This window comes from Ostrinia nubilalis, chromosome 29 (genome assembly GCF_963855985.1).
Source record: "Ostrinia nubilalis chromosome 29, ilOstNubi1.1, whole genome shotgun sequence".
NCBI lineage: Eukaryota > Metazoa > Arthropoda > Insecta > Lepidoptera > Crambidae > Ostrinia > Ostrinia nubilalis.
In genome coordinates this window covers 4,911,212-4,923,413 of record NC_087116.1, presented here as the reverse complement: position 1 = coordinate 4,923,413, position 12,202 = coordinate 4,911,212, and the positions used below count along the sequence as shown (strand labels likewise).

Here is a 12,202-nt window from a genome sequence, read left to right as displayed (position 1 = left end):
AATTTTGACCAATGACCCCAAGCTACCCATCCTTATCGCTCGCGCATAATTATGTTGGTATCGCGCTCGCACACTCACTGCGGGTGCCAGTCGCACAGTCGCGACAGCAATATAATTACGCGCGAGCGATAAGGATGGGTAGCTAGGGGTCATTGGACAAAATTCTACGTGCTCACGGACCGGGCTTTAGTAAAAAGTTTAAAGTGTACTTACTGCAGCATATAGATTTGCTTCCCTTCTTCACAGGGTCTTCGCAGGCCGTGCATTCGTCTGCCAACGAGCACTTGACCTCCATGCAGTCTTCGACGCAGTTTTTATCTGTGATCCCATCTATGAGACTGTTGAGAGAGTCTGTGGCACTGTCAGAAGTGTCACATTCCACGCATTGTGTGGAATCAGTTCTGGAACTCTCTGTGTTTGACAGAGACTCGGAAGACATCTTGGATTGGTTCTTTGGTATCCTGTAAAAGAGGAGAAACATAATTTTAATGACGTTTCAAGTTACTAAAACTTATAGTATACCTATTAACAACCCGGTAGAGTTAACTGCGCACCTGACAGCCGTGACGTCACAGCGTCGCTCTGGTACGGACGGGGAGGTGTGCGAGGGAGAGTCGCATTCCAGCGATGTGCGTAGTTAGCGGATCGGGTTTATATAAATTTCGGTATGTCACAGAAAATCTGATCGGCGCCTGCCTCCTTTCTAAAAACTTTGACACAGTCTCTTTAAAACTCATTTGTTTTCTTTAAGTTGGCTTTTAAAGAGCACTTTTTCAGGTCGCAATACAATGTTCGCCTTGGCCCTTGACTCTACAACTGGTAAGACGAGGACAATAATTAAATCCAGTACTGAGAGTAGGTTAACTTATTTACGTAAATTATTTTTGTGTTGAATAGCCCATTTATCGAGGAAGGCTTTAGGCTATCTACTATCCACCAATAGGGGCGGAGCATTAAAGAAAAATATTGCAAAATCGGGCAATATTATTCAACTATTTTCACGCGTACGAAGTCGCGGGCACAGCTAGTATTTTTATAATATACATACAGGATGTCCCAGAATGGGTGAATCAAACTGCTAGGGGAGGTAGCTCTACTAATGTAGGCTATCCCTAAAAATATGGAAAAAAAATTGTTGAGTTCGGATTTTTTTTTAAATAAAGTTTGTTTACAGATAAACGAAGCAATCATGTACAATTAACATTAGTAAGAAAAAAGTACAAATACACTCCAAACGCAGAAATTATAGCCTGGGGGGAGGCGGCCTTTGTCCAGCAGTCGACGTCATTTGGCTGAAACGACGACTTAGGCAAAGTTGATTATTGTCACTTTTTCAAAAAAAAGTTTTTTGTGTCCTTATGCGCTTTATTTTTTTTCATATTTTTAGGGATAGTACATTAGTAGAGCTACCTCCCCTAGCAGTTTGGTTCACCCATTCTGGGACACCCTGTATAACCAAGTGTTATTGACCTATGCATCAAGCCTTGCGTAAGATGCATCTCGCTACACTAGCGGGTCAAATCAATGCATAAACCCCCAAGGTTGACCGCCACTTAGAGATTTACCAACTTCATTCTGATCTTCACTGCCTTACCCAATACTACTGTCTTTTATCTTTTTACGTTTTATTTCTTAGCAGTACCTAAGCAGTTGCTACAATCTTCAATTCAAATCTTTAAATTTTTAAGTAGGTACTTAACTATAATTTGCTATAATGCGCGCGTCAATTTTAAGCGAATAATCGATCGTTTTTTGATATTTATAGCCCTTTTCAAGGCTCTCTTTTTTGGGTCAAGTGTGTCGGAGAACTGACGAAAAGTAGAGCTTACGTTCACTTGCTCGGTGGACCGACGACCTTATGAACTCGACTGATTCGGTGGCTGGATGAATAAATACGACTCAAAGGGCGTTCCTGAAGCATATTGCTTTATTACTAGGGCTTTAGTCATTTCATTACAAAACAATTGTTTTTTTTTTGCAATAGAGGCTTGTTGTTGTTTGTAAAAGCTCTATTTAGCTTAGCTTAGGGACAATAATGTGGGCCAGTTCAAAGAAGATACAGCAACTAAAATCCATACCATATCTTCTAAAAAAACTTGACTTAAAATTACCAATCCAGTCTGTTCTAGTCTTCACCGCAAGCTCTACTATACAACTTAAAGTTGGACTTAGATCGTTTACATTGGACAGGATAAACAACTTAAATAATCTTAGACAAAGATAAATAAAAGAAAACGTATGGTGAATTAATTAGGAATATCAGATGATCTTGCTTGATCAAGAGTCGCGGCCAAAGCTTGCGTATCAATAACCAATATTGCTCTCCAATATTGTGCCAACGAATGTCATTAATATCAATAAAGCCTGCGCAACGAAATATTGGCCTAAATACTCCAATTGTGCCAATGATTTGGCGTTTTCTCTTCATCAGGACTTGCCACAAGTAAATTAAAACAAAAATAGCAGTCTGGTCTGGTCTATTGACATACTTTTTATGAGCTGTCAAAAAGCTACTCTAGATTTGACAATAGTGACTGAGTTTCTTGCGCTGCTTCTTCTCAACATTGGCCCATTTATTGTCCTGAAGAAGAAGTAGGGTTAAAGAAATACAGGGGCGTGTAAAAGCGCTTTATAAAAAAAGCCTACTTGCAAAAATAAATGAGTTTTACTTATGTTTTTTAGATGGCAATGGCTGGCGCAGGCCGCTACCAATCGACCGACATGGAAAGCATAGGGGGAGGCCTATGTTCAGCAGTGGACGTCCTATGGCTGAAAGGATGATGATGATGATGATGATGAATATATGTATATGAATGGCTGGCGCAATGGGAACTATGACGTCATGAGATCGTGGACTTTTGACAGTCATTTTTTTATCCACAAGGAGGAAGCTCTTGGCCTGCATCTCAACTGATGCTAAGTGATGATCAGGCATCAAAAATGGAAGCGAGCTTCACCCGGAATCCTCAACCACGACTTAATTTCAGAGCTACTCTACTAAAAATCGAATTTTACAGCCAATTGAAAACTACCAAATTCAAGATTTTTTGCCTTATTTGACCCTGTCAGGTATAATCATAAACTGTCTTTTTACCCGACTGTGCCTGAAGGAGGGTTATGTTTTCGGATAGTGTTGACTACTTACCTTTTAGCTATGAACATATTTTGCTGTTTGTTTTATATCGTAGCAGGCAAATTGTCAAGGCTAGAATGAAGTGTTATTTTTACAAAAAGTTGTGCCTTAAAAGGACCAATTGGTACTGAAAATATTGGTTATTGGAGTCAACTAACCAATTGACTTACTACAAACAAAACCATCCCGTCTGGTCAGCGTTGGGACTTATCAAAATCCTTCTTTTGCCTCTGGTAAATTAGAGGGTCGTGCTCCTGCAGTGGAGACTAAATCACTGATGATGGTGAATGATTAATTTCGTTGCGGGTTTAATGACAGTTTAACTTTCCGACGACAAACTTGACCTTCGCTGGTTAGGTTATTGGCGGTCAAGCTGTAGATCCTGGCTACACAGGAGTTGCAGCGGTGGGAACGAGAGGTGGGAATAGTTCCGTGATGATGGTGAAACAAAACAGAATCGTGGGTTAAAGACTCTACTATAATGGATTGGCTGCTAATTTTCTCTAGCTTTGTAGCGTCAAAAAGTCTTTCTGTGACAGATTACAATCTTCACAGACGAAGCCGCGGGCAAAAGCTAAGTCCTATATCCTATACCTACCTACTTTTTTGCCTATAATACACAAGTACCTATTGCAGCGTGCTTTTTCTCAGCGCTGGCTCATTTCCCAGTTTCCCGAAGCAGTGGTAGGGTTTAAGTAATACTTACGCCCGTATTCACAAACGATACTTGCTTAACTGAAGCTGTAAATTGAACACACAGCGTAGATCTAGCTCTGTGATTGGTTCGTGTGTGACCCTGTGCGTCCACGAGCACTGAGAGACCTCATAGTAATCTTTGAGACCGGGCGTTAGTGTGCTTGCTAATTGTCTAATCTTTACAAAATTACATTTGTTAATGGAAAATTCCTTCAATGTAGCGGTTAAAACAAATAATCAATTGAAAGTTTGAGGTCAAATCTAACCTATCAATTTTATACTAACTTTATGAACGATGCATGTTGCAAATGTATAGTCAAACTTATGTTTCGATTGAAGATTATTCAATGGTAATCAAGGATTTTAGGTTTTTTTATGCAGAACAAGGCAGTTGATATGCAGTCTAGGATGGTACATTATCTGCCCTGTAACTGCCTAATCACTCTCGCCTTGAAAAGGCCCGAAAACTTTGTTATTAATATGCTATTATGACGCTTTAAGTCTATTGATAAGACCACCTGTCTCAGAACTAGAGATCCCAGGTTCGATTCCCAAGTGCAAGCAAAATTTTCTAGCATGGTAGAACTTGATCTAAGTCCGCCTGGGTAGCTACCACCATCTTATTTAATTCTATCGTCGTCATAACAAACTTCTATTTAATAGTATTCAATTTATTTCGGTAGTTAGAAGATTTAAAAGGTAAGAAGGCCAGTTCCTCTGGTGGTTGAGGATTCTGAGTGCAGCTCGCTTCCTCCTCAATTTGATCATCTTTTTCCATCAGGTGAAATGCAGTTAACAGCTTCCCCGTTGTAAAAAAATACAAATCTATATAAAGCTCGATTCCTACTCACTGACTCACTGACTGACTGATCAGGGGTATTTTTGGGGTATTTAGAGGGGAGAGGGGTAAAATTGTTGTTGTTTGTTTTAAACTAGATTTTTTGACTGCCAGCTTTGTTACATTTTTTGAACCAAAAAACAAAATGGCGGCACATTTTGAAACACCAACTTTTTTGTTTTCGGTCCTGAATTTTTTCTTTTTTGGGAGTTTGTTGGGGTTGCCAAGATGTGTTAAAAAAATTGAGAAAAAAACGGAAAAACAAAATGGCCGCGCCGCCATCTTGGATTGAAAATGCGATTTCGGGGTGTTTTTAGGGAGGTGTCATTCCGAGATGCGCAATTGTTTTTGAAAATTTCTTTTGGTTATTTTTGACATGTATAGTCTTCTTTAAAGCCTAATTTACAGATTATCAAAAAACAAGATGGCGGCTGAGCCGTCGGCCATTTTGTTGCGAGCATAAAAATTCCCAAAGTTTGACAGCAATTTTCCGGTAGATGGCGACACCGGAGTGGGGTACAATGTTCCGGGCGATTGTTGGTCTGTTATTCGAGTGTTGCCATGAATCGGAAAAAACTACCATTTTGGAAGAAAATTTTCCACCACGGCCCCGGATAGTAGAAAATGGAAATTTCCAAAATTTCCAAAAACTTGGTATGCAGTTTGGTGACGTTTGGGGACCCGAATGACATTTCACCATTTTTATCAAAAAAGTCTGGCAACACTGAAAGTTATGGGGAAAAGTTTTTTTTGCGACATGGGTGACTTTAAAGTTAGTGACAGACAGAAAGAATTATGGCAGAAAAAAAATAAAAATGACATTTGGTCGGATATACGACCCAGATTATGGGAAAAATCCGAAATGTCAAAAAATCAACATGGCGGCGGCGTGGGCGGCCATTTTGTAAAAAGTTGAAAATTTTGAAATTTTGGAATTCATTTTTCGAGTACATGGCAACATTTTGGAAAGTCGAGTTGTATGAGGCGGTTGTGTGTTTTGTCGAGAGGTTTCGCTTGGGCGAAGAAATTTCTCCAGTGTTGCCACACAGTGTTTTTACCGTGGGAGAGCCATGCTTCGGCACGAATGGGCCGGCTCGACCGGAGTGATACCACGGCCTCACAGAAAACCGGCGTATAGCAGCACTTGTGTTGTGTTTCGCCGAGTGAGTGAGGGTACCGGAGGCCCAACCCCCCCCCCCCCCCCCCCTCCCCACCTCCTAATGATAGCGCAGTTAAAAACTATTTTACCCCAGGAGGGTACCAGCTGCGTTAGCGTTGGAGAATCCCTCCCTGGACATCCATGCTCAGGACACAACACACCTGAGCGTGGATGCCCAGGCCGCCCCTCGTACTCTGGGGAGGGCAAAACCGCGCTCAACACCTGGGGCAAGAGCAAATTTACCATGGCACCCCCTGCCACGCTGGCCGTGGACTTTTGCAATATCAGGGGCTTACACTCTAACCTCAATGCTGTTCACCACCACCTTGAGACAGCAAAGCCGGCCTTGCTTTTCTTAACCGAGACTCAGATATCGTCTCCTGCGGACACATCTTATCTCTCCTACCCTGGGTATAAACTGGAACATGCCTTTGTGCCTAGGGCCGGGGTGTGCGTGTACGTAGGGGGCAATATCAGTTCTCGACGCCTCAGCCACCTCGAAAGCAGGGACCTCTCCACCTTATGGCTCCGCGTAGACAGCGATGACCACCCCCGCGTCTACGCCTGCCTCTATAGGTCCCATAGCGGTGATGCCGAAACTGACCGACTCATTGAGCACGTCCAAATGGCTGCAGAATCAGTGCAGCAGCAGATCCCCTCTGCAGAGATCGTGATACTTGGCGATTTCAACGCCCATCACACCGAATGGCTCGGATCGAGCAAAACCGATCATGCAGGGAGATCTGTTCACGACTTCGCCTTCGCATATGGCTTGACACAACTGGTTACTACGCCCACGCGAATCCCAGATGTAGAGAGCCAAGAACCTTCACTGTTGGACCTTCTGCTGACTTCCCATCCGGATGGCTATCAGCTATCCGTTGGCGCCCCTCTGGGCTCCTCGGACCATTGCCTTATCCGGAGTACGGTGCCACTCACGTGCTCGCCGCGACCACGAGTTGCATGCAGTCGCCGCGTGTGGCACTACAGGTCAGCAGACTGGGATGAGATGCGGTCCTTCTTCGCATCTTACCCTTGGAGGCAGGTTTGCTTCACGCAGGATGATCCCAGCGTCGTTGCTGATCTTGTTGCTGATGTGGTGCTGCAGGGTATGGAACTTTTCATACCGTCTTCTGTTGTTCCCATTGGTGGCAAATCTCAGCCTTGGTTTAGTCAATCCTGCAAAAAGGTTTTACGCCGGAAGCAGGAATCCTACCAAGCCTGGGCAAATGCAGCGAGGCTACGGGATGAAAACACCAGCGCATTAAAAAAGGAGTTTAACTTTGCCTCTAGGTCTTTCAAAAGAGTCATTGCAAGGGCGAAGTCGGAGCACATTGGTAGAATTGGTGGGAAGCTAGAGCGTCTTCCTTCTGGAACTCGTGCGTTCTGGTCTCTTGCCAAAGCTATCCAAGGAAATTTCTGCACGCCATCATTTCCACCCCTGCACATGGGAAACGGTTCGTTGGCCCACGATGCAAAGGAGAAAGCCGATCTTCTGGGCAAACTCTTTGCGTCCAACTCGACACTGGATGACGGGGGACATGAGCCACCGATTATACCAAGGTGTGAGAGCTGTATGCCGGATATCCGGTTCCACCAAAGCTCAGTACGCCTGGCTCTATTTTCCCTGGATATCCATAAGTCGAGTGGGCCCGATGGAATCCCTCCTATCGTGCTGAGGACGTGCGCTCCAGAGTTAGCACCGGTTTTAACGCGCCTTTTTCGGCTCTCCTACCTCTCTGGCATAGTCCCGACCTCATGGAGGACAGCTTTGGTGCACCCGATCCCTAAAAAAGGTGACCGCTCAAATCCGTCCAACTATAGGCCGATAGCAATCACCTCCTTGTTCTCGAAGATAATGGAATCCATTATCAACAGCCAGCTCCTTCGGTACCTAGAGGCCCACCAGTTGCTAAGTGACCGACAGTACGGTTTCCGTGGAGGTCGCTCGGCTGGTGATCTTCTGGTCTACTTGACACATTGTTGGGCACAGGCGATCGAGACTAAGGGGGAAGCATTGGCGGTCAGTTTGGATATGGCGAAGGCCTTCGATCGGGTTTGGCACAAAGCGCTTCTTTCGAAGCTCCCTTCCTATGGGCTTCCCGAGAAATTATGCGGATGGGTCGCCAGCTTTTTAGCAGACAGAAGCATTAAGGTCGTTGTCGACAGCAAATGCTCAGACTCTATGTCTGTGAATGCTGGTGTCCCCCAAGGCTGTGTGCTATCGCCTACGCTCTTCCTTCTGCATATCAATGATATGCTGCAAATTAGCGGCATTCATTGCTATGCGGACGACAGCACGGTTGATGCCGCTTATACCGGCCGCGCAAATATCTCTCGGGAGAACGTCATTGAGAGCCGTAACAAACTTGTGTCCGACATTGAAACCTCCTTGAAGGAGGTCTCAGACTGGGGTCGACGCAATTTGGTCCAATTTAACCCTACAAAGACACAAGTTTGCGCGTTCACCGCCAAAAAGTTGCCGTTTGTCGTATCCCGCTGTTTCGAGAGCACTCCCCTAACTGCCTCAGCCAATATCGGAATCCTTGGTGTCGACATATCGAGCGAAGTCCAGTTCCGTGGTCATTTAGAGGGTAAGGCTAAATTAGCCTCGAAGAAGCTTGGTGTGCTCAATAGATCGAGACGGTATTTCACTCCAGCCCATCGTCTGCAACTTTACAAGGCGCAGGTTCGGCCTCATATGGAATACTGTTCTCATCTTTGGGCAGGTGCGCCCCAGTACCAGCTTCTCCCTCTGGACCGCATTGAACGGAGAGCAGCTCGAATCGTTGACTGCCAGGACATTTCGGATCGGCTTGACCCCTTGGCGCTGCGTAGAGATGTATCCTCACTGTGCATATTCTATCGCATGTATCACGGGGAGTGCTCCGAAGAATTATCCGGACTTATTCCTGCCGCCACTTTTCGCCACCGATCTACCCGACAGCACTTCCACCCCCATCACTTAGATGGTTGGCAGTCCACAACAGTACGTTTCTCTAGAAACTTTCTGCCCCGTACAACCAAACTGTGGAATGGACTGTCGTCTGCGGTGTTTCCGGACGGATACGACCTGCAAGCTTTCAAGAGGAGAGCGTATCTTTACCTTAAAGGCCGGCAACGCACCTGTAACGCCCCTGGGTCTGCGGGTGTCTATGGGCGACGGTAATCACTTACCATCAGGTGATCCGTTTGCTCGTTTGCCTCCTATCACATAAAAAAAAAAAAAAAAAAAAAAAAAAAACACTGGGAGATTTGGTCCAAAAATGTCGAAAGTAGAAATAACGACTTCCGGTCAAAAATTTGGACGACGCCTCCTGCAAAGGGGTCGTACAAATGACATTTGACCATTTTCATCTCGATCACCTGGCAACACTGGGAGTTACGGGGAAAAGTATTTTTTTCGACATGGGTGTCTTTAAAGTTAAGGACGGACAGAAGGAGATATGGGGGAAAAAATCTGAAAATGGGGTTTAGTCGGTTATACGACCCAGATTATGGGAAAAATCCGAAATCTCGGAAAATCAAGATGGCGGCCGAGTGAGCGGCCATTTTGTAAAAAGTTTAAGTTTTCTGATTTTTCAAATGCATTTTTCGGGCAGTTGGCAACATTTGGGAAAGTCAAATTGTATGGGGCGATTACGTAGTTTGTCAAGGAGTATCGTTTGGGAAAACAAAAATTTCCAGTGTTGCCATACTTTGGAAGATTTGGTCCAAAAATGTAAAAAATGGAAATAACGACTTCCGGTCAGAAATTTGGATGACGCCTCCTGCAAATAGGTCAAACTAATGACATTTGACCATTTTCAACTTGATCACCTGGCAACACTGAGAGTTACAGGAACTCAAAATTTTGGGACAACGGAGGAATAAGGAATTGTAGAAACAAATGAATTCGGGATTGGGTGAAGTTAGAAAAAAAGTAAAAATGGGGTTCGGCGCGGAAAATGGTCCAGATTAAGGCAAAAATGCAAAATTTTGGAAATCCAAGATGGCCGCCAAGCGTTCACCCGTTTTCCTAAAGGGACCAAATTCTCCATACAAATTGTATGCAGGGGGGCTTAGCTAAGGTAGAAAAAGGCGAGGCCGAAGCCTGTGAGTCGCCATAGATTTATTTTTAATGCGTCAAAAAAGGACTAGAGCCCAGTGACAGACAGAAAGGCGAGGCCGAAGGCCGAGCGATGGTTCAAATCCCGACAGTCGCCATAGATTTACTTGTGTTGCGTCAAAAAAGCAAAAGAGCCTTGCGACAAACGATAAACGCTCCGTGTAATTCTTGCGAGGCCGAAGGCCGAGCTCCGAATGCGAGGCCGCAGGCCGAGCGCCGCGTAGGGCGAAGCCCGGAGCGGCCAGCATCGCAGATCTAGCTTTTGTAGCCCGCGTAGCGGGCGACCAAAGCTAGTCTAAACATATATAACTCAAAATCTGATCTGAGATCTGTGTGATATTGTGTTATTTGCTGATGACACATCTCTCATTTTCAAAGTTGATAGAGGTAAAGTAAATTTTGACGATATTAATAACACACTCTCACAGGTTCTACATTGGTTCACTGTTAACAACTTATTGTTAAATGCAAACAAAACTAAGTGCATTAAATTTACCTTACCTAATGTGAGGCAGGTTTCCACGCAATTAATGGTGAAGAATGAACCATTAAATAGCATAAATTCCACAACATTCCTGGGAATCACTTTAGATGCTAAACTTCAATGGGGTCCTCATATTGAAACTTTGTCAAAAAGGCTCAGTTCGGCTGCTTTTGCAGTGAGAAAGATAAGGCAATTAACTGACATTGAAACGGCAAGGCTAGTATATTTTAGCTATTTTCATAGTATAATGTCATACGGCATATTGTTGTGGGGCTCAGCCGCGGACATTGAAACTGTGTTTGTTCTGCAGAAGAGAGCAGTGCGGGCCATTTATAACCTTGGACCCCGATTTTCCTTGAAAGATTTTTTTAAGGAAATAAACATACTGACAGTAGCTTCACAGTTCATTTATGAAAACCTTTTATATGTCCGCAAAAATATAGAGCAATTCACGAAAAAGAGCGATTTGCATAACTTTAATACAAGAAACAAAAATAAACTTGCCGTTCCAAATTTCAGATTGCATAAGATTGGTAATTCATTTATGGGAAAATGTATTAAATTCTTTAATAAATTACCACAAACTGTTGTAGAACTACCCATTCATAAATTCAAAGCACATATTAAAAGTACCTTAATGAAAAAGGGCTACTATAAAGTCGATGATTATTTAAAAGATAAAAATGTTTGGGATACGTTACTGCCTAGCTCGCATAAATATTTATAACTTTGTACATTTTAAAGCATGTAAACCTTTGAAAAAGAGGCTGACAATAGTGACTGAGTTTCTTGCGCTGCTTCTTCTCAGCACTGGCCCATTTATTGTCCTGAAGCAGTGGTAGGGTTAATACTGGGACGTGTAAAAGTGCTTTTTTTAAGCCTATTTACAGAAATAAATGAGTTTTAATGAGTTTTAGTTTTTAAAAAAGGTGACTGACAGACTGACATAGTGATCTATCAACGCACAGCCCAAACCACTGGACAGATCGGGCTGAAATTTGGCATGCAGGTAGATGTTATGACGGAAAGTATTTTACGAAACTCCACCCCTAAGGAGGTAAAACGGGATCCACGCGTACGAAGTCCGCTATTTCTATCAAAACTTCGAACTACATTCCTACTAGTTTTACAGTAACATACAGTTTTTAGTCCACTCACAAGACGCATACCTAGCTAGAGATACAGACAGTTAATCCAGCTAAACTGTCATCTTATGTAGATGACATTAGAGCTATTTTGCCACAAAAAATTTTAGTCTGCTTGACTGTAGGTCTTTACCTGTATGTCCAAGGTTCCTCTCACCGCAAACTATACTTGTATGTTACCCAGTAATCCGTTAATACGTTTCTTAAGAAACCAAATATTTTATATTTTAATCATTGAAAACAAAAGTTTTTTTATGTATGACAAGGCAGGAATTAGACCGCAATCGCACCTGGTGTTAAGTGAGATGCAGTATAGGATGGTACATATCTACCCTGTAAGTGCCTATTCACTCTTGCCTTGAAAAGGTCCGTATTATAGTGTTCAGGAAAGACAGCAGCAGGCAGCGAGTTCCAGTCCCTAGCTGTTCGCATTATAAAAGAGTTATTGAAACGCTTAGTGCGAGCTGGTGGAATGTCGACAATGTAGGGATGACTTTAATGACTAAACTTAAATAAAAATAAAAGATGTATTATGAAATAATTAAACGTGAGGTGAGGCAAAGAGGCGATGATGCTGACTGCATTTTCTCGCTGACATACACGTATTAGCTCGCTGAGTAGATACCTACTATACTTAGT

General features: G+C 43.4%; 1 protein-coding gene across 1 annotated transcript in view; it reads right to left on the bottom strand.

Annotated features, from left to right (window-relative positions):
* LOC135085749 (scavenger receptor class B member 1-like) overlaps window positions 1-12,202 on the bottom strand; it is a 64,603-nt gene that overhangs the window by 41,988 nt on the left and 10,413 nt on the right. Inside the window, exon 2 of the mRNA XM_063980548.1 lies at window positions 214-461. Within this exon, the coding sequence (XP_063836618.1) occupies window positions 214-439 (226 nt within the window). The 5' untranslated portion in view covers window positions 440-461. The remainder of the gene's footprint in view (window positions 1-213; window positions 462-12,202) is intronic.